The sequence below is a fragment of the Pelodiscus sinensis genome, chromosome 2 (genome assembly GCF_049634645.1).
Source record: "Pelodiscus sinensis isolate JC-2024 chromosome 2, ASM4963464v1, whole genome shotgun sequence".
NCBI classification, from domain to species: Eukaryota; Metazoa; Chordata; order Testudines; family Trionychidae; genus Pelodiscus; species Pelodiscus sinensis.
Window position 1 is genome coordinate 46,699,067 of NC_134712.1, and position 27,080 is coordinate 46,726,146.

A 27,080-nucleotide genomic window follows, 5' to 3' on the forward strand; every position below is an offset into this window, starting at 1 on the left:
TTGAAATAGCATATTTCATCATTTGGTGCTGTCTACACAGTGCCAAATTTCAAAATAAAGTGCTATTCCGAAACGTCCCTCACTCTTCATAGAATGAGGTTTACAGGAATGTCGGAACAGCGAGCCTGAAATATTGGGCTTGTTGTGAAGACGCACGATAGCTATGTCGGGATACTCCGGTATCCCAAAATAGCACTGCAGTGTAGACGTACCCATAGAATGCTGCTGTGAGCTCTTGAATTTGGTAGTTACATGCTGCCTGCTATACCTTTCAACTTCCTCTTTCTCCATCTCCTCCATCCAGCTACTATCTTTATTGAAACTAAAACACGGATGTTTCCTGGACTTGGCAGTCTAGCAGCTCCTCAGCTTCTCTGATTCTCTGTAGCATTTTCACTTGTCCATCGAATCTAGCACAGCCACCAACTTGCACTTCATGCACAGGAGATGCCTTCTGGTTTCATACATAGGAAGAAAAAAAGCATGGCACGTCACTATTCCATCACTGGGCATCTTGAAATATTCCGCAGAACTGAAGCTAAAAAGAAAGAAAGGCACACTCCCTCTCTAAACAACCCCCAAGACTCTCTTGCTAGCCGCCTCTGTTCACAGCTCTTGACCTCAGCTAGCATGTAATTTTCTATACCAAGTCTTTCTACGGCAAAACTCCAATAGTCCGGCATCCAATAGTCCGGCACTCCTGATAGTCTGGCATCAAAATGGCAAGAGCCTAGTGAGCGAGCTTCGGCAAAGAAAAGAGTCACAAGGTAACAGCAGCAGCAGCTGAACTGAGCGAAAAGAGTAAAAAAGGGTTAAAAAACCTAAAACCTTTCAGTATACTGTATACAGTATGTACAATAAAAAGGGTTAAGAACACTTTATATATAGCATATACTGTATACAGTATATACATAACCAGCTTATAGTACCTCCTGATATTCCGGCATATCTGATAATCCGGCACCATCTAGGTCCCATAGGTTCCAGATTATTGGAAGTCTACTGTACTTACTTCAGTTCAACTCTACCACTCAAGCTGGAAAAAAGCGGCAGCCATGTAAATGCAAATGCCGCGGGGGATATTTAAATCCCCCGCGGAATTTGCAATTCCGAAGTCTACATTAGCACCTCTTTTCTGGAAAGGGGTGCCAATGTAGACACAGCCTCAGAGTTTTCGAACAGATGAAGAATGAAATGTTGACTTCCACTTACTTTCAACACAAAACCAGTGAAGAGAGCAGAGCAATGCTGTGCTGTGCCCTTGGTTTTCTCTCTGGTTCAGAAGATGTCCTGCTGTGTTTGGAAAAAGCCAGAACATATATTTTAGCATGGTGGTTTCATTCTTAGGTGCAGCACTTTATTATAATTATGCCTGCAGGTCACACGTGTAGCTCACTGTGAACAAGTATAAATCTGATATATTGGGGCAGTGTTTTTCTAAACACAGTTGGAAATAAGTGGCTTTAGGAGTCCTATTTGAGTACTGTATCTAGAAACAACAACGATACTGGCAGAATAGGAAGACTGTGGATCATCTTTATGGTGTGAGGGCAGATGCTGTCTGTGAAGAGTCAAATTTTACAGGTGGTGATTTTTCCCTCAAGAGTCTTTTCTCCTTGCCAACCTCTGTTTTTCCTATATTCAGGCCCAGAGACTTTCTCCTCATCTAGTCGCTGTTTTTGGCTTTGAATCATTAAAATATGTAACTGTTTGCCTTTGTTTAAATGCTGCTAAGAGTGTAGCTGACATTTTAATCCATCCTAACACAGAATTTCCTTTAGAATTTTCACACAGGTTTTGAGAAGTGTGGTGGCAGGTGTGGGTGGATCAGAGGACAGAATCACACTCAAAACAAGCTAAGTGAGGGTGTTGGAGGCAAACACATGCCCATCATAGGTCTTTGGTGCAGTTGAAGAGGATTAGTTGAAGGAATCTCAGCAATCACATTAAATTATGTGCTGTGTGACCCTACATTTGCCTGAAACCCAGCAGAGAAAGGAGAAAGAGAGCAACATTATGTAGATACAGTTAGAGGTAACTACTAGAAAGCTTTTCAATTGGCTTTTTGAGGAATTGGAGGCAACATACCAGGTAGTAGTTAGACATGTCAGTTACATCAGATGCCTTAAAGTTCTGGCTGTTGATTATCTGCTAGCAGGTGACCCAGATGCTTGTGAATCTGTTCCACAGTTGGCAGGGCAGATGGTAGTTTGACAGGATTTGAAGCTCAGATTCACATCACTGAATCCCACCTTTTTTTAATTGTAACTCTACTGCTGTAAAGCATCAATTACAGAAAATATTTTTAAGTCCAACTATCTGTTGACATTCCATTTACAAAAAAAAAAAAAAAAAAATCAGAGAAATAGCTTAAATGTTTGAGATTATTGTGGATATCTGAAATTTCCAGAATTATTTTCTCCCTTAAAGAAATCAGTACCAACGAGGAGGAGGAAGATTCTTTATGATGGCTCTTGATTAATGATATCCAGTAGCAAGACCATCAAACACTACTTCATGAACTGGAAGAGGGACAGCTTTTCTTTTTCCTTCTTTATTATTATTGATTTATTTTGTGAAAAGTGCATCTTTTGCAAACTCAGTTGCTGCACTAAGTAATATTATTGATTCTGCAGTACCTGAATATTCATATTTACATGTCATTTTATATTATGCCTTTTAGCTGTGTACAAACTCTTGTACCAGGAAGTAAATAGGGGTGAAGAAGAGGTGAAGAGACAGATTGAGGTAGAACAATCACAATTTTTCAAGGCTTTTCAGGGGTACAATTTTAATATATTCTTTTATCCCTCTTCAAAATAACTATTTGTGTCATCTGCCCATCAGTGCTTGCCACAACTTTATGCAGCTCTGTTTCTGCTGTGCTACATCAGTGCCCATGGGAGGAAAAAAGTTCTCTCTCTAGTTGATTGAAAAATACTTTGAAGGTGCCGATCCAGACATGGAGGCAGGAGGGCAATGCAATAATGATGGGCGGTGGCTAATAAAAACATGGTGAACCCAGATTAGATTTAAGGGGAAAAAATCCAAGTGAGGTTACAATCATAAGGGGACCCACATTGGAATTGTCTTCTACCTGTTAGAATAAGCATAAATAAGCAATACAGGTGATACTTAACATTATATAATATGGCAAAGATACATGCAAAATTTGCTTTGCATAGCCAGAGAGTCAAAAAAACTCAAAACTACATGCCCTCCCCACATCTCTCTGCCCCTTCTGCATAGCCTGGAACCCAGAGCCAGAATCTGCTACTAATATACTCAGAGACCTTAAAGTAAAGGATAGTAACAGAAGTGACCATCTTGAGCACTAATAAGCAGTGATCTGAACTAGAACACTGTATTTGCCACAAACGAATCCATTCTGGCCCTTTACATGAAGAGACATTTCAGTGAAAAAGCAAATGTTTACAGCATTAAGATGGCCTTGAATTAATGACAATTCTATTTTTAAGATGGCAGTGCTAAGTCAGAAACTTGGCACAACTATGGGTCTATGGATTTGAGATAAGCAAATATAATATTATAGAGAAGTCATAGGCTTGATGCAGACATGATTGGGTGAGGTTCTATTGTCTGTGCTATGCTGGAGACTAGATGACCATAAAGCTCCCGTCTGGTCTTAAGAAAAAAAATCTGTGCAAAACACACAAAAGCAAGAGAGTGATTTCATTAACATTTTTGCCTGATTTCAAATTCTTATAAATCTTGTTAATATCTATGTAACCCTTTCCTGGTGTAATGAAATCACAGTCGAAAGATATCAGTACCATTATTACTATGAGCTGTAGTAAGTTAGTATATTAGCTTCCCCCACCCCCAATCTTTCACTTCACTCTAACATCCACTGAAACAGCATATACAGAAGAGGGTTGAAATAGGCCCAGTTTGTTCCCATGTGGCTATTGCTAATATAATTTGAAAAGTTGCTGACATAAGACATTTGTGTAAAGTTTACAGATTAAAATTTTATTACTAAAATGCTGAAGTCATTTGCCACCCTAATGGGATTAACTGCCTTTATTTTGTTATTAATTGTTATATTTTGCTTCTACAACAATTTAGTGATAAGAAACCAATCAGGATGTTACAAAAAAGCCAATACACAAATCATATCATGTTCTCATACTTCCTCCTAATGCTCATGACCTTATAAAAAATTAACATCTGTCACAAAAGTAATTTTCATTCATTAGGTTGCATTTTTGTAAAACAGTAGAGTTACCCACAGAATCATGTCAACATTCTCAAATACTCTGGTGTAATTGAAGTTCCTCCACTGATTTTTAATGATCTCACTTTGGATTTACCTGTGTGTAATTGCAAGCAGAATTTAGTTATTGGGGTACATCATAAAGTATCAGCAAAGAGACAGGTATTAACAGGGTCTACTATATTGGCATAGTTATCCATCAAGTAAGCAAATTCAATCCTGGTCTATACTATTTATTTCGAAATGTCCACACTCACAAGCCCATTATTTTGAAATAATAATCTCTGCTTTCCATGAGGAATAACACTTTTTTGAAAATTGTTATTTTGAAATAGCAGTAGTGTGGACCACTGCTGCTTTTTCAAAATAACTACTCACCAGAGTCATTCAAAATAATTACTCCCCAGTGCTTCCTGGGGCTCTAAGTCGAGGTCGTGCACCCACATTAAGGGAGCCTGCCTCAGACTAATTTCGAGGCTCCCTGTAGTGTGGACATGCTATTTTGAAATTGTTATTTTGGGAGTTATTATTTTGAAATAAGTTATTTCAAAATAATCTCCTAGTATAGACATGCCCTAAGACAGTGTTTCTAAGCCTTTGAAAATAAAGTACCCCTTTAAACAATTATAAGTACCCCCCAGTACCTACAGTTTTCAGACACACAATTTTTTTCCTACCATTGCAACACATTTGTTTAAACAAGTTAATCGTAGCCAGGCAGGCGATGAAAATTTTGTGTAAAAAGTACAAAAATAGTAAAGCACTGTAAAACTAAAAACAAAAATTCAGTTTTCTCCAAATTTTAGTTGTGTTGATATGCCCCGCAGACTTCTCTCAATTACCCCTAAAGGTACTCATACCACTGGTTGAGAAACACTGCCCTAAGATACTACTAACCGCTTAAGAAAAAAGGGACAGCTAATTCCTAGTTCATAGGCCCTGATTCTGCAACTGGTCCATATGGCAGACTCCTGTGCCTGCGTGAAGCCTCACTAATGTCAGTGATTGGAGTTTGAAACTATGAAGGGCAGAAAAATATACAAATTTTATACATGTACACACGTGTAGCCGTGCGGCAGTGAGTTTGGGCTAGTGAAATTTCATAATGGCGACCGGACAGGGACATGCAAATAAAGCCCAGGATATTTAAATCCTGGGCTTCATTTGCAACTCTGGTCGCCTCATTTGCCTACCTAGCTCGAATTAACGAGCTAGTGTAGACATACCCTCACAGTGATGCACTACAACAGAAGGATGCTAGGCAGCCCTCTGACAATAACTCACTTCAACTGTTTTCAATAGCTCAAGCAGAGAGAATCTGGATGACATGTGTGGGGTGGAGATTCTGCCTACCTCAACACAGATGTTCCTCAAAGGCCTCCCAAGGGAAAGGTAAGCTAAAGTGAGGGGCATTGTTTAGGAATTTGTTCTTCTTGTATGTTTCATGGTTAAATTAAAAGAAATAGTGTGTAGAAGGTTACACAAAGTGCCCGTGTCTTACATCTATTACCACCACATGCCCCTTATGAATATGCACCCCAGGAGTGTGCTTTGGGACCCTAAGACAGAGACATGGCTTGGGCTCTGCTCAGACTCTGGGGATTAAAACAAATGGCACCCAGCAGCTGGATGGCTTCACATGAATCTGGTATGCCACCAGCAAGAGAAGCCTAACCAAATTGGTGCTTGCCTAACTCTAGGTTCATCAACTAATAGAAGATTCCAGTTAAGGTTGCATAAACAGAAAAGGAATTAAGTAAAGCAGTTTCATGTTAAGTTTCATGTAATTTTCTAACTTTCTGTATTCATTTTTTACTTCCCCCCTTTCTTGTCACCTGCTTTGCACCCCACATCTACTTAACTTCAGGGACATAGCCATTGGTGGGCTGCAGATGATCCACTTAGCATCCATGTCCACCCAAATCAGGGGTGGAGTGCTGCCATAGTGTCCCAAAGTGTTACTCAGGTACCTGAAATCCAGGATGGAGCTGAATGTCCACCCTTCAGAAAGTTATGCTCTGGCAGCTTTGCCTTGCCATTTTCTGCCCAGCTTTGCAGGTGTCTGCCCCCTGTATCTGGGAGCACCCAGGCTAGGAAAAGGGTGAAGCTGGCCTAGCACAGCCTGTCACAGTCTGCCTGTCCACCCAAAAGTCAGAGCTCACCAAAACTTCCAATTCTAGTTACACCATTGTTTCACTTACTTGATAGCTGCTACACTGCTCTCTAGCTATCAGTGTATATACATATATATAAAGCTATCAAAATTAAACAAGGACAAAAGAATATTTTGCTCACTCCAGTGCCTTTAGTGCATACATTCTGGAGGAAGGCTCTATCCAAGTAAATATACCATGATCTGAACACTTTATTGGACTCTGTCTGGTCCATTTCACATTTGACTTTTCCTCTTCTTCTTTCATCTAATTTTAAATGTGGTGAGGATGGTGCCACACCATCATTAATCAACAGTATACAAATCTCTTGGCTTTCCTGAAATATTGATTGAGAAGAAAGCTAGGGTAACCAGCTTTCATTCTTTTAGGCACTGAAAAGAGAACATAAAAAATACATTATGAAATGGGTGGCCGCCATAATTTTATTTCGTCTAAGATTTTTTACTATCTCAGCTGATGAATTTTATAAGGTCTTATACATTTTTAAGACAGTCTGACACTTTTTTGCTAATATCTCACAGTACAGTGGTCTCCAATGAATGCCAATGAACTTTTATTGGATTGAATGTATTAATAATGTATAATGGTGATGCAATTTCCCTGTAAAGGTAATTCCGTATGGCTAAATTTTGTATCAACAAGAATTACAGTGGGTCTCGTGGAGTGCTATTGGTATTTGTACCCAGCCACATAAAGTAAAGACACTCCCTAATGATTAACATCACTAGTCTGCTCTTTCGTTGACTTGTACATGTACCATGCAAAGACATCAGCAGACATAGCTTTATTCTTGTGACCACTGAAACCAAAAACATGTTGTGCAACAAAGCTACAAACAGGCTTTGGATAAGGCTTTGAATGTCTTCCTTGCTCTCTCTCTCTTTGTATTCTTTCCCATGCGGTGTACAATTTCAGAAGGAACAGCCATGAAATTACAATAAATTATGACGTTTCAAATTTCTGAACTGTGCACTGTACCAATTAACTGAACGTGAATCATTGCTGAGATGTACCCTTCATATTTAGGCTTCTTACAAAACATCCCTGCCTACAAGCATATCAGGTTTTAGTCTACTTCCCACACCATCCTGCAGTGATTCATTGATTTAAACATTTTATCATGAGACTACAACACTTATTATACAGTTTCTAAAAATACTCCGAGAATCTTTCAGTTAGCTTTTCTTGTGTCATATCCAAGGTGAATATTTGTGCCAATGAATGTAAGGGAATGCAAGACATTAAGTCTGCATGCCTCTGTCACGTAGAGTGACCATAACTGTTGGATGAAGGAAAAGGAAACAATATAACAATAAAGGATAATGTTCTAATTTATGTGACATTTTAGGGAAATACCATTTCCCTTAGCATAACATGCACAGTATACAGTTCTACTGCCCTCACACATAAATTCTAATGACCATAACATTCAGTTTAGTGTTAAAATTGTATCTATTTTAACACATTTTAAAATAAAGGATGTGTCGGTGCCCACAGGGAAACATCAATGAAATAAGGAGTGATCCCTTTAAGAGAGGGGTGGGTGATCACTCTAGTCTCATACAGTGTGCAAGGGGAGCCTGGGTCAGAGCTCTAGCACAACACTGTACCTGAGATCAGGCAGGCAATCCCCATCTCTCCATGCACCATCAGATCTGGTCAGGCTGTACCTGCTGAAAACTCAGACTGCTATGAGAGGATGCAGACCTTGAATCCTCCAAGTGTTCTAAGCTTCCCTGAGTCTCAGCAGGTTGCAGCGTGGTTTCCTTCTTTGCCCTCTCTGGAACATTTCCTGGGCACTCAGGAACTTAGACTGTTATCTCCTTCGGTGAAATGGGGACCTACAGGCTAACAGCCTTAGACGTCCAGCACAGATCCTCAAGGTTCCTCAGTGTCATAAACACACTCTCTCCCTGGACACCACCCAAAGATGTGAGTTTTCTTGTTCCCCTCTTCATGGGGTTGTATGTAGGTATGACATAAAACATGCAGACACCTTGCACATCATATTTCTCTTCAGGCATACAAGAAATACTCACATCTATACTAAAATAAACACTACCGGCATTTCCCTGCCTCCATTTCATCAAGTTGGAGTGTCAAGTACTTCAGACCTAATAAAACTTCGGTGTAAGGGTTACACAGTTTAATTTTTCATACATATTGTTGTAAATATCAAGACATCATTCAATAGATGGTTAGAGTTTTAATATATTGTCAGTGTCATTTGTGTTGAGACCCTCCAGAAAAGTAAATTTCAAAAAGAAAAATGACATTTCAGATTTGAATAAGTATTTGCAAAAAGATGGGTTTTTTTTCTTTTTTAAATTCACTTCTCCAGCTCACATGTCTTTGAAGGACCTAAGAATTGATTCTGGTCTCACTCTCACTGGTGTAAACTAAGAATAGCTCATTTAATACCAATGACTTAACACTGGTTTAAGTAAAGTTAGAAATCAAGCCCATTCAATTTGGGTATATTCAATATTTAAGTCAAAATTTTGTACAATTTTAAATGTACTCAGTGGAAACTCTGCTTTTTATCTCATCAAGGGTTAGTAGGAAACAATTATTTGAAGTTTGTTAATCATTTAAGGATAAATTCTCCCTAATTTACTCCCTATGCAACCTTATTGAGAGGTCTGTGGGGCTGATCAGAGTGTAAGGTAAAGAAGCATTAGACATTCAGATACTGTAAACTCTGTGTTCAAAGAAAGAAGCAATTCAAAGTAGTCAAGGAATAAACTGGATACTTGGAATAGTGCATGACATAAAACTTTTCCCCAATCAAGCTGTAACAATACATTCAGAATTGCATAATATTACATTTCCATATAATTTGATTTTTAGCATTCTGAAGGGAGAATAATAATCATGTCATTCACTGGGGCTACTACAGTACACCATCAGAATAATAAATAGCTTAAGAAAACTCTTTAAAGAACCTTCTGACACTGTGAAATGAATCAGTACAAGAGACACAGCTTAATGCATTTTATCATTAGTTAATGGGTTATCAAAAGGATAGAATACCCCCTGCATTCTCAAAATAATGCATATGGTCCCTTTCTTTTCTGGTTCCCGTTAACAAAACAGTAGTTTCTCATTTAAAAATGCACAACGCTCATTAAAAATATGTCTTCCCCACCGAAAGTCAGGCATTTTTTAAAAGTACACTTTTTTTATTACAAAAGTTTTAAACAATTTGTGGTGAGCAATCTCTCATATATATTTTAGCCATACAGAGTATCTTCTTCCACCTGGATCCTCTGCTCAGATCTCATTCTTCTGCTTCACAATCTAACCATCAGCATTCCTAGCTGTAGGCCTGCCTCTATATACTCTCTCAAAGCTAGCATTTACAGCAGACTCCTTTCTATGTAGTCACTCGATCTGGTTGTGGCTTCTTTTCTTCCCTGATTCTGCATCTTCAGAGTTCGATAGCATGGAATGTTCAGTCCCCTCCTTATTTAATTACTTATTACTTCATTACATAAATTCTGATCTCTTGAATGACATCTCATGATCACGTTTTCTCCTCACACACATTCATGGTTTTATCTTAGCTTGGTTCAGCTGACTTTTGTCTGGTTTTGTTTTGTTGTGCAAGGAGCAGCATGCCTTAAAATGGTTTGCTTCTCTATTCCTTTCCTCATCTCGTACCCTTTGTTTGCCTCCATTTTTTTAACAACTTTGGCATCCTCTTTGACCATGAATTTCTCCCACCTACAAATCTGCTTACCAATATTTTCTGTATACATCGTCTTGATTCTACTTCTGATGAATTCCTCATCAACTGCCTCTTGATTGGACTATTGTCATTTCCTTTTATATAATTTTCCCAAATCACAGCTCTCCAGATTCTTGCCTGCTCACAATGCTGATGTTCACCTTTAGATAAAAAGCCAAATAATTCCCATCTTCAAAAAATATCATTAGGGAAACACATTCACTTTAGAACCCATTTAAAATTGTTCCTGATGTTTTAAACAGTGGTTCTAGAATCCTTATAACACCTGGTTTTCATACTCATGTACAGGCAAATAATTGGAAGTACAATAGATATGGTATTATTTCATATGCACTTTTTGTCAGTTAATTTTCATATTTAGCTGAGTAGGTGTGCTATCTAGCCATGTGCCCAGTAAGTATTTGAGTAAGATGGATGTGTTCAGCTATTTGCTAATTAAAAGCTTTAAAAAACCACCCTATAATGGACTTTCACTTCATATGTGATCAGCATTTTTAACACTAAAGGAATTTTCAAACAATTTCTGAGATCATTAATACGATGTGAAAGGTTAATCCCATCCCATTAACTTACATAACTCTGGAATAGACCTTTGATTACTGGCTTCATTTGTAGCTCTTTACCTCCAATGCTATAAATAAGTTTCACGGGCTACTAGAATAGACTTCAGAAACAAGAGAGACAGAAATATATAGCACAAATGCCATAATTTTTTTGAAAAGTCTCTTTAAATAAATACATTGGAAGTTCGAACTCCTGTTGCCTTTTATTCTTGAAATCTGATTCTTCTCTCATACCTATTTTACATCCGTTAAATTCCATGGACATCAGTGAATTTACTTTTGACTTAAACCAGCATAAATGAGAGAAGAATCAGTCCCATGGATTTTAAAATGCTGCATAAACAGCAAAAGAATCACTTCATACCTGAGCCTTAAAAGATGTGCAAGAGAGATTGGGGGCTAAAGGCACAAAAAAGCCCTCAACTCCAAAGACAATCACAGTGCTTGATAAATACATTTCCAAGTCTCACCCTAATAAATTACGGTAGTCCATCACTGTCTCAGTGAGCTCTCTTTACTATATTTATTTTATGGCCCATTTCTCAACTGGTGTAAACTTATGTGTCCACTTAGAACTTATTCTTAAAGTTTTTGGAAGAAAGGGGGACTTCCATTACTGCTGAATCCATTCCAATCTCCCTATCTCCTATTAAAAGACTGGTTGAATTCCTAAAACAGAAAAAACTGAACGTTTATTTTATGCAGACAGTACACCAAAGTGCAAAAATTCCCAATTTCATTTCAGAGAAATGTTCACTTTCCTAAAATATTTTCCCCCAAACCACATCTTATTTCCTCCAGCCTTTCGGGGGAAAGGATCCTGCTTCCTTTAGTCCAGTTCCTCACTTTGCTCAGCTCTATGATCAGGAAAAGTACTATTTCATTTATACAACTCAAGTGTGAAAAACATTTTTCTTCTACATTTTGAGTGCCCAAAGTGCTGCTTCTTAAAACACTGAGCAGAGCCCTCGAGTGAAATTTAAGGCAAGACAACTAAGTCTTTAAAAAACATGAACAAACAAAATTATCACCCTTCCTCAGGCTACTGATTTCTGAAGTCCAGAGAGCTCCAGTATTATAATGTCTTATGGCACTCCCATCCCTGTAAGTTCTCACTATCACTATCATATGTAGGTGGGAAACCTTCGCTGCTACAGCTGCTATCTAGAACAATTTCCTGTGTCCCTCCATCTCATTAGTTCTCCACGATTCACATTTTCATAATTCACACTACTTCCTCCTCAAAAAAGCTCTTTGCAAGAAGGATATCACTTCATAGGGGAGAATAAACCTAAAATTACATTTAAAAATATCATCCCTTCTCCAAACAGAAAAAGGAAGACATTCTAAAGACTCCATGAGGTCCACTAAGGATTTTGATATTGACATGGGAGGCACTCAGCTACTATGGTGATGGGCAGGATTTTTTTTTGTTTTTTTTTTTTTGTTTTTTTTAAGACAAACCAATAACCACTGCTAGAAATATATTTCATTCTTCCCTATACCTTTTCATCTTTCCTCTGATGTTATTTACCCCTTTAACTGTAATTAAATCGTTTACAGTGTTTTGAGATGCAATTTGTATGAAATTTGTAGTTGTATTTGACACTCTCCCTTCAGTTGATGAAGTCCCTCAAATAGAAAGCACACATGGAGCTAGCTAGAAGGTAGTAAGGTTAATTAATCCTGTTTATGGTTTTTTTAAAGATCATGTGGTTTTCCAAGTTTCTGTATTACTATTTTGAGAGATAGAGTGAGAGAAGAGACAAAATATGCATATTGAATCAAATGAAGTTTCTGTAAGCCAGTTGCTAGGTAACTGCTAATATGAGCAACAACAACAAATAGGGCTTGAATCAGGAAATTTCAACAATGTAGTTAGCTACATATTGATTCAAAATTTTTGACATCTCACAGTTCTCATGGTTTATGTGGTACAGCAAGTGACAGATGATTCTGAGGTTTCAGGCCCTTAACCATTGTCGTTTTCCTTGGCAGTTGAGCTCCGCTGATGTCTGATTAACTGCTTTAAAAGGCTGTTTGGTTGAGGGCAGTGACTGATATTTGGCAATCCCCCCACCCAAATCGAGTCAGGAACCTGTGTTGGAATATGTGCAAATTAGCTGGTTTATTAATATACCTCATTAAAATATATATTGAAATTCTAAAATGTTCCCAGATATTCATTTGACACAAGCAGTCTCTGAAGTTTCACTGAGGCTGTTACTCTCCATTGTTTAGATTGATTTATCATGGGTCAAAAAAAAAAAAAAAAGTTTCATACACTTAAACTGAACCAAAATGTGAGAAAATATCTCCTAGATAATGCCTTTTCCCCAAGATATTATGAGTGTTTATATCATGATCATACAGACATGATTTCCTAATTTAGGGCCTGATCGTGCACATCCACAACACTATTACTGAATTAAATGGGAGACAGATGGATAAGAGCAGCAGGATCAGGACCACAGTAGAACCATAAGCTCTGGTTCTGGATTTGCTAGTGCAGATGCAAACTGCTTCACAGACATAATATCAGTTCCAGGACTGAGGCCAAAGGTAGGTCACTGAGGCTATGTCTAGACTGCAAGCCTCTTTCGAAAGAGGGTCTTTCGAAAGATACTTTCGAAAGAGCCTCTTTCGAAAGAGAGCGTCTAGACTGCACGTTGAACTTTCGAAAAAGCGGCTTGCTTTTTCGAAAGAAAGCATCCAGTGAGTCTGGATGCTCTCTTTCGAAGAAGCCCTATTTACATTGAAGAACGCCTTCTTTCGAAAGAGGAACTTTCGAAAGAAAGCGTTCTTCCTCGTGAAATGAGGTTTACCGCCATCGAAAGAAAAGCCGCGTTCTTTCGATTTAATTTCGAAAGAACGCGGCTTGAGTCTGGACGCAGGGGAAGTTTTTTCGGAAAAAGGCTACTTTTCCCGAAAAAAACCCTGAGTCTGGACACAGCCTCAAGGTGTGTCAATAGAGCACCCTAAACTTGCATTAAGATACACAATTTGCGCTATGCAAATTGTGTATCTTATTTCAAATCTATTTAGAAATAGATTATTTTGAAATATGGAGCATCTACATACTGCCATTTTTTTTAAATAACCTACTATTTTGAGAGATCCCTTAACTTACGTGGAACGAGGGTTACCAGGATGCTGAAATAGCATGCTCGTTATTTTGAAAAATATTTCAAAATAACGGGTGTCTTGTGTAGAGATGGGGTAGCTATTTCAGGATACTGAAATAGACATGCAGTGTAGATGTACTGTGACTGACCAGTAATTCAGTTCTGGATTTCCTTTCTGAATCTACCACTGAGCTAAATATGTTTCTGATTGTTTTTTAAAAAAAGCTTTAGTCCTTGCATTACTTCTAAGTTTCTAAGGGCATACATTTTGCATAAAGGAGTTAATGTCTCTGCTGTAGAAGTAGGGAAGTAACTTTTATGAACACTAGTGACATTACTAATGTTCTCTAGGACACACAAGCATCAGTCAATAATTGGATCACTTGGATTACTGGCTGCAGTTAAGCATGTTTAAGAGTATCTCACTTCTGTGAAGCAAAATGCAGGACAATGTAGCACTTTAAAGACTAACAAGATGGTTTATTAGATGATGAGCTTTCGTGGGCCAGACCCACTTCCTCAGATCAAATAGTGGAAGAAAGTAGTCACAACCATATATACCAAAGGATACAATTAAAAAAAATGAACAAATATGAAAAGGACAAATCACATTGCAGAACAGAAGGGGGATGCGGGGGGGTGGGAAGGGGGAGGAAGGAAGGTAAGTGTCTGTGAATTGCTGATATTAAAGGTAGGGAGAGTGGGATGTTTGTGAGTTAATGGTATTACAGGTGATAATTGGGGAAACTGTCTTGGTAATGGGTGAGAAAGTTCAAAGTCTTGTTAAGTCCTTGGTGGTAAGTGTCGAATTTAACATGAATGACAGTTCAGAGGATTCCCTTTCAAGTGCAGATGTAAAAGGTCTTTGTAGCAGAATGCAGGTGGCTAAGTCATTTAGAGAGTGTCCTTTCTGGTTAAAGTGGCAAGAAACTGTTTTCTCTTTGTGATCTTGTCTGATATCTGTTTTGTGGGCATTAATCCTTTGGCGAAGTGTCTGAGATGTTTGTCCAATGTACATAGCAGACGGACACTTTCGGCACATGATAGCATAGATTATATTTCTGGATGCGCAGGAATATGTGTTCTTGATCTTATAACTCACTTGGTTAGGTCCAATAATCATGTTCTGCAATGTGATTTGTCCTTTTCATATTTGTTCATTTTTTTTAATTGTATCCTTTGGTATATATGGTTGTGACTACTTTCTTCCACTATTTGATCTGAGGAAGTGGGTCTGGCCCACGAAAGCTCATCATCTAATAAACCATCTTGTTAGTCTTTAAAGTGCTACATTGTCCTGCATTTTGCTTCAACTACCCCAGACTAACACGGCTACATTTCTATCACTTCTGTGACATATTAAAAAACACAAGATACCAAAGATCTGTTTTGAGCAGAGACACAAGAAAAGAGCAGATAAACAGTTATATTGTTACATCAATTCAATTTCCAACAAAGGTGTATGTCAAAAGCTCTCAAAAGGGACTCTTTATTACTGATCCTACTCTTTGGATATTTTCCACTGTCTTGCCATGATTTAGAAAAGCCCCCAAAGGGCTTCTGTGCTTCTGAAGAGGATATGCAATAGAGTGTGTTGTCCAAAATAATTAGTTGTAACCACCACCTTTCCTTAGGCTGTATGTAAGTCTGTGCTCACTAGATACTCACAGACTGTATCTAATTTGGACCCAAGGGCAGATGCAGGTGAATAATACTTACAGATATGAAATAGGATTGAAGCCACAATGGAAATAATTTATTAGTTAAAGAGGAAATCAACCAAAGAAGCTGTAGGTCTTTTAACTCTTAATAAGTATAAAGTTTATGGTATTGTATATGTTAGCAATTTTTTTCTTGTAGCATCCAATAATGAATATTCACAAAGGCATGAAAAAAACCCATGTTTTTAGTCATATATAAGCTTGGAAATTATTATAATTGTATTAGAAAATGTTGGTAAACATTGATGTCACTGTACACACACAAAGCAACACAATATATTTCCAGCAATAATTAACATTTACAAATAAGCAAAAAAAAAAAAAAATGCTGCTTGAGAACTGGAGTCCAAAGACAATCATTTAGATTTTTTAATACCGCTGAATTAATAATAAGAGGTATGAGTTGTTGATTTAAGGATAGTTACTTTGTATATTTTCACAGGTGATGTTAAAACTGTGTTAACAGCTTGCTCAGCTTTTTGAATCACCACAGACTGTCATTATATAATGGAAAATTTAAATCAATACAAAAGCATGAAAATAATGTAGATATCTGTCAAAACTATAGGAATTGAACTCTGTCAAGCCAATTGTGTGCACTTCTTTTTTTTCTCTCTCTATCAATAAGGCGGTGCTCTCTGAGTCTGACCTTGTAAATCAGGAATAAGTCCTGGCAGTGTTACATTAGTGTAGGAATAATGTGATGCAGTGAAAAATCAGGCGTTATGACTATACCCCTACCACCATTCTCAAAATACAATATGATATAGGAACGGCTGCAATAACTGCCTGCCTTGAAAAGGAAATTTACCCCTCTACACATGTCCTTTAAGGCCTGATTGTGAGGCTTAAGAAACCTTTAGGGCACATCTACACAACAGGGCTAAACTCGAAATAAGCTACACAACTTGAGCTATGTTAATAGCATAGCGTAAATCAAAAATACAGGTTGGACCTCTCTGGTCCAGCACCCTCAGAACCTGACTGGTTCTGAATGAAGAAATTTGCCAGACGAGAGGAGGTCCCCTGCTACTGGCTCCCCAGACCACCCTCACTCCCTGCTGCTGGCCCCAGCCACCCTCCACGCTGGGTTATTGGACTGCCCGAGCCCCAGTCTCACTATTGGGGCTTCCATATTCCAGGCCCCGGCCCTGCTATCCAGACTGCTGCAACCTGGGTTCTGGCCCCGCTATAAGGGCTGCTGCATCGCTGGCCCTGGTCCCGTTATTGGAGTCTCCGCATCTCTGATCCCAGCCCTGCTATTAGGGCTGCCACATCTTTGGCCCCAGTCCTGCTATTGGGACTGCCATGTCTTTGGCCCTGATTGTGCTATCGGGGTTTCTGTGTCTCTGGCCCTGCACCGCTACCGCAGCTACCACAACTGCCATGTCTCCAGATCTGCTACTGAGGATGCCGCAACCCCTGCTAAGCTACCAGGACTCCAGCGCTGACCCCTGCTGCAGCCTCTCCAGGCTCCGAGCCGCCAGCCCTCTTGCCACTGGGTCTCTCAGACAGGATTCCCTGGCACAGGAACACCCATGTTAGTGCTGGACCATGGATGTTGCCGGATGAGGGAGTCCTGGTTTTGGGAGGTCCAACCTCGGGATGTAAAGGACTAGTCGACTATCTGATAAGCAAATGCTTATCAGATATTCGACAAGATAGTCGACTAGTCACTCCCTCCCCCATCAGATAGTGGCAGCAAGGAGGAGGAGAGAAGAGGGGGGTTCTTAACAGTGGCAGCCATACACAGAGCCTGGGGTCAGCTGCTCCATGTGGCACGGCCACTTTGAATGCTGTGGGGAGCCCAGGGTCAGGATCCTCATGGCCTTTCAAAGCAGCAGCACTATGTGAAACCTGGGAGCTGATCACAGGCACTGTGTTCCCCACTTGAGCTGCCCAGCTTCGCAGATTGGCATGGAGGAGGGCAAGATACATGTTCCAGCTCCTTCACCACTCTCTGTGAAGCAAATGAAGGAGTCCCTTTGCAGTTCCATGTGCAATGTCTCTAGCCCTTCTGCAAAGTACATGGAAGGGAAATAAATGGCACTTATTGCAATACAGAAGCCTCTTCAAACTGTTCCTTGGCTAAATGTCAGAGATGAGTAAAGCCAGTTGTTTACTGACCTGAAGATGCAACTTGATGGACAGAAATAGAGCTGTGATCCTCAGGTAGTCTGGAGGTCATTGGCCATGTTTATGCTGTGTTTACTGGCTTCTGAGTTTTTGCCTTAGGCAAATTAGACATTTCCTCCATTCCCACCCTCCTCTCACATTAAGCAACACAAAATTTATGGCTATGCTTGGTATTTTGTTGTCCTATGGCTTGTTTTACTTGTACAGTAGAGCTGGGAAATATCACAATAGCAGTTCAAATAATTTGCCTTGATGCTTGATTGCAGTAATGCTGTTTCAGTTCTCCTACTCTTTCTTCCTCATTTATTTAAACTGCAAGCACTTTGGTTAGGCATATGTCTTACCATGCACTTTTACAAGCACCTAAAACACTAAGGCCTTAGGTTAGATCTCAGTTAGACTCTCAAGGTACTACCACAATACATAACATGGCAACACCATTAATAATTCTCATATTTCTTCAGTATTTTCAGATAATTATATAAACACCTTGTACCATCTTGTAAAATTAAAGGACCAAACTCTGATATCCATTACATTAATGTAGGTCCAGTAATTTCATTGATTTGAATTATGCTGCTGTAAATGAGAGAAGAATTTAGCACAAAGTACTCAAAGAAATCTATAAAGTCAGGAGCTGGAATAAATTGACAATCAGTTTAGAACATAAATAATCCAATGGAATTTATGAAAACACTACAACATAATTTGTAGAAGTATTGCTTACTAGTCACACACAGTGCATAACCACATCTATAAATCCATCCAGCTCTCATCCATTCTCAAATACGATTTTGTTTAGTTAGTCTTCTACCACTGACCTCCATCCAGCTTTCATTCCATTGTTCATATATTTAAATTTTATTTTAAAAAGAATAATTAACTATGTTAATGTAATATGGAAATCACAGTACATTTCACTCACAATCTGTCCATTCATCACAACTATTTTCTTGGTATAAAATATTATGGTTTATTTAATTTCAACCATAAGAGCCTCAAGCCATGGACCTGTAATATTTTTTATCTACAAAGCATCATATACCTCTTCGTAATGCTAACTACTGCTCCATTAACTTTATTCTCTTCAAATGCCCTGTTTACAACCATTGCCCCAAATTCTCATACCGGATCCCCTCCATTTGAAGTCAGTCTGTTCTGACTTCTCTTCTCAATTACATCTCTAATGACCTCTCTCTTTTTTTGCCATGTCTCAGAGCCTCTACTAGTTCCTCATCCTTCATCACCTCCCTACTACTTTTACCATTACACTATTTAATTTTATTTTATTATCAGTGTCCTGGAACAAAAAAAACCAATCATTACTGATTAAGTTTGCAGATGTCACAAAAACTTGTGGGGAGGGATAAAGAATGAAGAGGACAGGTCACTGATTTAGACTGTACCATTTTACCATGCCATCTATGTCAAACAAATAATGTATGTTTTAATAGTGCAAAATGTAAATTATACATTTAAAAAGAAAGAATGTAGGCCATACTTGCAGGACTATCCTGGGAAAAATATTTGGGGGTAATAGCAGATAATCACCTGACAATGAGCTCCAAATGTGAACAATGCTGTGGTCAAAAGAGCCACTATGGTCCTGGGATGCATGAATATTTTGGGGAACTTCTATGGCCTGTGTTATACAAGTGACCGGACTAGATGGCCACAATGATCTCTTCAGGTATTCAAATCAATTAATCCTTTTTCTGTACATCTTATCTACCTTGGCTTTTATTATTACAGCTTCCTTTTTCTCCTGACACCCTTCTGGATGCTTACACAGCATCTCTTTGGTCAATCCTCCTCCTCTGAATTCAAATCCTGTGCTTCTTCCTACAAAGATCAAGGATCATACTGCCTCCATATTTAAATGCCTCCAAGAGACACACACATTCAGGAAAATAACTGGCAAATTGTAGATAATTTCAGTCATCTCAATTTAATAATCTAAAAACCAATTGTGATATTAATATCTTTTATTATACAGAATGGAACTTCACCTGCCCTTTTTGCAGCTTTCAGACTTGTTGTCTTATGAGAGTGTCTAGCCCATATTAGACATTACCAGAAACAAACAAACAAAAAAAGAAGCAGCAGTGATGGCAGTGATACTGGATTTAGAGAGATACCATTTCAAAACAATACCTAGTGTCTGGGTAGATAGGAAAGGAGCTGTATGCAATTCACAGATTGCACTCCTTACTCACTGTACACATATTATAGAGTCAAGATCCACACGCTAAAACTGCCATCTCATGTAGCCAACACAGGTTCTGTAGCTAAGCACCCATGCCAAAAAACTTCTCCTCTCTACAAATCTGTAGCTTCTCATGCTTTATTTACATGCAGCCCACATTATTCTCTTTCTTTTCTCTTCTTTTCCTCATCTTTTTTATATAAAACTAAACAAAAAAATCAAATTGAATTTTATATCAGCTATTTTTCTATTTCTTTTGGAGAAAGAAATATTTTCTTTCTATGTGTATCAATCATGCATTATAAAGTTGAGGAAAACCAGTTGCTCTAAACAGTGGTTACCAATAAAAGGTCAGTTCTACAAACATCATCAAAGGTCAGTTCTACAAATATTTTGCAAAGTAGCTACCACAGGCTTAAGAAATTTGTGATGAATTAGTCATCCAGCCAACTAACCATTCTCCACAGTTTGTTACAACAACTCTTTAAGCTTCTGTGTTATGGTAGGCCATAGATAGCTTCTGCTGAATCGGGACATTAATGGTTTTATTTACCTGAGTGTTATTTAACTGTCACTCTTTTAAAGTAGTTTATAACTTTTAAAATGTGCTAAAAGAATGTCTTATGTTTTGTGTCAACAGCTAAGCAGCACTGAGATTTCACACCGAATTAGTAAGAATGCACAAAGGATATATAAAATTTAGGTCAAAGTTAGCCAGTAATCATTGTAGCTAACCCTGACATTTTTCCTAGCCTAGAAATACATACTATGGATTCAATAAAGCAGCTTTGATGTTCTAATTAAAGCTGTCCAGATCCAACCAATATTTCCTAAACAAAAAAACAACAAAAAAAGTGTCCTGTGGCACATTAATGATTAACAGATTTATTTGAGCATAATTTTTTTGAATAAAAACCACTCCATTGATGTATATGATGAAGTGGTTTTTACCTATAAAAACTTATGCCCTAATAAATCTGTTTTCATTAAGGTGCCACTCCTCATTGTTTTTGCAGATACAGACTCATATGGCTACCCCTCTGAGCCTTGTCACCAAAATACTCTGTAATTTTTTCCAGTTATCTAATAGCAATTAAGTGACTGATGGAAATCAGCTCCCATGAGAAATATCCAGACTATGTATAAGAACATATAAAAACTCAAGCAAATAAAAACTCCATTTATGTTTAGGTTCAGTTCATAGGGGCCAAATTCTTATTTTTTTTTCAGGTAAGTGCAGAACCAACTGATATTAAGTGGCATTGTGCAGATTTGCATGAGGGAACAACTTTAGCCTACATTTTCAATATAACATCTCTCTAGACACATGGCTTGGCACCATTTAAACAATTAGGCTACATCTGTGCTATGAGTTCTGCTGGATTAGCATTTTTTTTCACGCTTCATTTGCATACTCTCTTTCATTCTGTTTTTGTGCTAGGGTTTTCTGCGCAAAAAATGACAGTGTGGACATTTCCTTTTTTTGCAAAAAACCCTTTTTGTTCTTACACAAAAGGGGGTTTTGCGCAAAAAGGAAACGTCCACACTGCTGGTTTTGTGCAAAAACCCCTAGCGCAAAAACCGAACGAAAGAGAGTATGCAAATGAAGCGTGAAAAAATGCGAATCTGCGCTTCATTGGCATGGGCTCTTGTGGCTAAAATCATAGTGTAGACATAGCCTAATATAGCTTATCCTCTTACTTCTGCTATCTAAGATCTGATATGATACTGGAGAATGAACCGGGCACAGATTTAAAATCAGTATAATAAATGGGGTTTCTATGCATGCGCTAAGACTTAGTTGTGAAAGTCAGATATTAAAATCATTTGTTGGAGTTCTTGTCAATTTCAAGAGGCATGGCCATTTGAAAAGTGGGGAAAAGCTGTTCTGTATAGCATGCTTCTCTAGGGAGTTTGCATAATGTACAATCAATAACCTTCTTCCATGCAGCATGAAGTTCTGACCTGTGAATGCTATTGTTTTGGGGTCTGACTACAGGAAAGGGTGCATAACCACCATGTTGTTCATTTATGTGGGATGAGAGTGAAGTGGAAATCATTTTAAAGGAACATTGTGGAGGAATTGATTGTCTAGGCAGATATACCAGATCCACAGGCCTGGGAACAAGATATCTTATTGGTCTACTTGTACATGTGGTTAGTAGCTCACACATTACATCCCCTACACAAAAGTGCTAATTCTTCCCCTCAGTATGGTCACATACCTAGAGATTCTGCGCAACTCTCAGCTCTGCCCCATGTTGTTCTGCAGAGGAATACTATATGGCCCCTGAAAATTATAACATGTTATAGCAATGACCTAAGTTGGATATTAGCAAGTAGTTGACTGCTCAGTTCCTGCTCAAGTCAGCTCCTGGAGCTACCCCTGCTGTGGCTCTGCAGAGTGGCCCTTATCGACTAATCGTGTAGTCAATACAAATTGTATCGACTACACGATTAGCCAGATAACCGCAATTTAACATCCTTAGAACTAGGGCCTGATCCTGCATACACATGTGTAATTTTCCTCGCATTCATTGTCCTACTGACTTCAGCCGGATGGTTTTTACAAATTAGGCATGTGCATAAATGTTGGCAGGCTTGGAGCCTTATTAATTATATACTGGGATGTAATCATTATACATATTCAGAAAAAACATATTTAAGCACACAATACGTAATAACATTGAACAGCCGTCTTATTAAATCTAGATGACATTTCAAAAACACTTTTGTCAGTTCAGTTTCCTAGGGAGCTATGCTTGAAACTAACACACACACACAAAACAACCACATTCAACACCGAGGATAGTTACTAAACAGGGGGAAAAGAAAAGAAAAGAAATTAACACAAACTTTCTATTAAAAATATCCTGTGAACACTTACCGAGGGGCTGTCCTGCAATGATCCTGGCATTTTCTCCTGCCACTGCAGCCCTCGCATGCCTCTCACTCATGTACTGTACAAATGCATAACCTTTGTGCACTGAGCAGCCAACTATTTTTCCATACTTTGCAAAGATTGCCTCTATGTCACCTTTTTTGACAATAGCGGTGTTCAGATTGCCAATGAAGACTCTGGAGTTGATTGACTTGGGGTCGTTCTTATTGGTGACATTGCTGGTCTGTGTTTTGCCAGTCATGGTTGGCTCACTTAGCTTTAACCCTTAAACAAAAGAAGAGAAAAAAGTATATTTCAGAGCACACCGTTACCACTGGCTTCACAGAGCTTTTCCTTGATAGTAACCCACCTTAGCTAAATCCAAACTCATCACTACTCTATTTCCTAAAAAATGAATAGCAATAAAACCAGCACTGTTAGTTTTTAAATATTAGCATGAAGTCGATTCCAAATCTTTCTTTTTTTATAGATTTAAATATACCCATATTTCAGTTAAACTAATGTTCTGCTGTTCAAAAATGGAGCTTTACTGCAATTGTACGTGGATTTGGACTTGGAAATTCAGCTTTGACTTGTTAAACGTCTAGCTATCTAGAGCTGCAAAGAAAGAAAATGAATCATTACCTTGTTTTAATGAAACAAACATTCAAGCATAGGCAGACAACAAACTATAACAATAAAAGACTTCTATGCCTTTGTTTGTGTCAGCCAGTGAACATTATCTTTTCAGTCCCATTAAATGCCATTGACCATTGTGAGCAATACAGAGCAGGCTACATATAGTTCACACAGTTTTGTACCTAATCAATGCATTTATTAAAAACGAACAATTTTCTCCCATTAGAAATAGCGCAGGAGAAAAAAAATGCAGAAAACACAAATGGCTAATTCATCTAGAATGACAAACAGATCATCTTTATGGAATACAAACTGTTTTTTTTTCTGTGAAGAAGCAATAAACCAAATTCAGCCATGATGTAATAAGACTACAATCATTGGAGTTACTGAAATTCAAAGAGTAAGAATAATATTAACATTCGTATAATTGTCATTGGCTTGACTTTCTGGGCTATGTATAATAAAACTTTATTTCATAAAATCAAAGACACACAGGATTCTCCATTACACTGATAAAGAACTTATGATAATTTTTACATCCTACTAACAATATGCACTAGTGAACACTGAATTGTACTTAGCACATCTGTATCCTTATCTATAGAATCACAAATATAATATAGCTAAGCTCTGAGAAATCAAGAAAAAGAAAACCATTTACTTTATGCAATTATTGGAGTACCTAAAATAGTATTTGAATGGATCTAATTTCTTGAGAGAGATGTATTTAAGAGGACAGTTTAACAATAAATACACAACTTTTTTATGAAATGAATTGATTCATTTTGTTATGTTGAAAATGACTCAAAATTTTACTGGTAATAAAAAACCCACCACAACCCTGAAATCTTGACCGAACAGAACAGTTTGACACATTTTCTAATGTATTGATTCCCTATCAAAATTTAAGTTCACTTCCTCTGGCGTTTGACACCTGAAGTTTCTTTGTTTATAAAAAATAACAACTTCCCTAGTATAGAAAAAATAAACAAGAATGTAGTACCTTGAAATACATTTGATTTATAGGACTGAAACTGAAGTTGTCTACATGTGCATTGCACAAATTGTAGCAGTATATGAATCTGCACACCTCATTAACATGCCTCGGTGTTTCCTAAAGGGAGCACCTTCAGTTTCTATGTAGCAATATTTTATTTTGATGATAAGAAATCAGCTAACTACACTTAACTACTAGTGGTTGATTATTTAGATTTGGTTCATGGATATCACATCCCCTAAAAGACTCGGTCAGATAATCAGAATACATATTTTATCAACTGGGGCCAAAGTTCTCCTTGGTTTAAGTCCATGGAAGTAATCATTTTGACTTTGATGGAGATACACTCTGGATAAGTATCGTCTTTCCTGGCAATAGCTACAGTTGATGTTTGTTTTGAAAGATTGTGGTATCGGGTCACTTAAGCTTTGTCTTTGTGCAATTGCTGTCTGTTGTAAGAGTGTGTGGGGCTCTGCCAGATCAGCTTTTAAAGTTCTACAGAATGTTGATAAAAGTAAAACTTCTGCTTTCTGAAGCTGAAGCTGCCCTTATTCACTACGCTATGCTCACTAGGCCTCTGCCATCAATCAATAACAATCCAGTTACACCTAATTACGGGCTCAATAAAACACCATTGGAAGTCTGTGGAAAGATTTCCACTAAGGCTGCATCATGCCCTAGATCTTTTTATAAGTAAGGAAATTTCTAGCGTCACAAACAATTTTTTCATCCTGTCTTTACTATTTTTAGCACACATTTCCACAAGCTTCCACCCTCTGGCTTGATACATCTTTGACTTATTTTCTTTGTAAGAAAAGCTTATTTCTGCTTGTTGTAAATAGCAGGCAAAACTTGAATTCAACAAAAAGAGAATTATGTTCATTGTAGAAATTAAGGAAGGAAGGAAAATTTACAAACACTTTTGAAAATAGGTTAAAAACTATAAAATGCAAAATAAAATTAGTAAAATTACTTCCACGTATAATTGTGATTATATTACAAAAGAAAGTAGTTGAAAGTAAGTACCCCTTCCCCTATCAAAGTCCTGAGTTCCATCTGAGGTCAAATAACTACTAGCAAGCACACAGGGAATACTCTGTAATAGCTCTATGGAACGAAGACACCAATGTTTGCATGTGCAACATAAAACCTTAAAGCCAGGTCTTGGTAGCTAAGTGGGGAAGAGGCATATTTTTTTTAAATCTGTGTAAATCTGTGGTGTCCGATGTGCTCAAAACACATATTTAACAAGCTCAAATCTTAAGTGAATATTTTAGTACAGTATATTTGAAAATAAATGCACTATTGTTTATACAAGCACAAACAGGAATGAATGGCAAAGACGACAGTGGTTTAAACACTGGCCCCACTGATATCAGTGGGAGTTTGCCATGGACTTTATTGAGGTCAGGATTTTACTCTCTGTTCTTTGTCCCAGATAAATTACGATATGAGGTTCCAATCCTGTAAATTTACCTACATGCTTTACCGTGAACACATGATCTACTCACCTGCTCAAAATTAAGCATGTAAGTAAGAATTTCATAGAATACTAGAATTAGAAGGGACCTCAAGTGGTTATCAATTCCAGTCCCCTGTCCTCATGGCAGGACCAGACATCATCTAGATCATCCCTGATAGATGTCTATCCAACCAGCTCTTAATATCTCCAGTGTTGGAGGTTCCACAATCTCCCTAGGAAATGTATTCCAGTATTTAATCACCCTGACAGTTAGGAAGTTTGTTCTAATGTCCAACCTAAACTTCCCTTGCTGCAATTTAAGCCTGTTGCTTCTTCTCTTGTCATCAGAGGCAAAGGAGAACATATTTTCTCCCTCCTCCTTGTAACACCCTTATACAGTAAAATTCCGATAATCCGGCACCTTTATGACCCAAGGGGTCCCGGATTATCAGATTTGCCGGACTATCGGAAGGGGGGGGCTATGAGGGGTCTGGGATGTGGGGGGATGCCACCCCAGACCCCTCATAACCCCCCCTTCCGATAGTCCGGCTCTGCCCCAGGTGTCCCTGATTCAGCCGCTGCTGGTCAGTTTCAGCAGCGGTTGAATCAGGGACGCCTGCAGCAGAGCAGCTGGGGTGCCGCCAGGTTGGGTCGGCAAAACGCTGTGGCCATTTTTATGCCAATTAGATGTGGGATATTTAAATCCCTGCCTCATTTGCAATGTTGACCTGTCTAATCTGCATCTCTCTGCCGACAGAGGGATGCAGTCTAGACATACCCCTACTGTCTGCATAGATATGTCTCTCAGAGGTGTCAAAAATTCACACACTTAAGGTTATGTCTCCATTTGCTGCACCAGAGATTTATCTTCTGGCATTAGATTTATCAGGTTTAATAAGGACCTGCTAAATGAAATTCTGAGAGTGGCCTCCACTTTGCACTGGTACTCCAATTCCTTGCAAGGAGTAAGGGAAGCGAACAGGAGCATTTACTCATGTTGACCTCTTGCTGTGGAGATGACATCAGCTCTGCTTAAGGTATGTTGACCCCTTCTGGATCTGGTATAGACCTGCCTTGAGAGGGGTAGTTATGCAGACCTAACTCCTGATGTAGACAGTGCTAGCGCAATGGAAGGATTCTTCCATTGACCTAGCTACTTCCTCTTGAGGAGGGGTTAATTACAGCAAT

At 38.4% G+C, this 27,080-nt stretch overlaps 1 protein-coding gene across 10 annotated transcripts in view; it reads right to left on the reverse strand.

The window, feature by feature from the left end:
• The window catches only part of RALYL (RALY RNA binding protein like), a 566,823-nt gene that overhangs the window by 248,424 nt on the left and 291,319 nt on the right, over window positions 1-27,080 (reverse strand). For all 10 annotated transcript variants that reach the window (XM_075920455.1, XM_075920456.1, XM_075920454.1 and 7 more), the window contains one exon: window positions 22,801-23,079. In XM_075920455.1, the coding sequence (XP_075776570.1) occupies window positions 22,801-23,056 (256 nt within the window). In that variant the 5' untranslated portion in view covers window positions 23,057-23,079. Of the gene's footprint in view, window positions 1-22,800; window positions 23,080-27,080 lie in introns of those variants that run through there.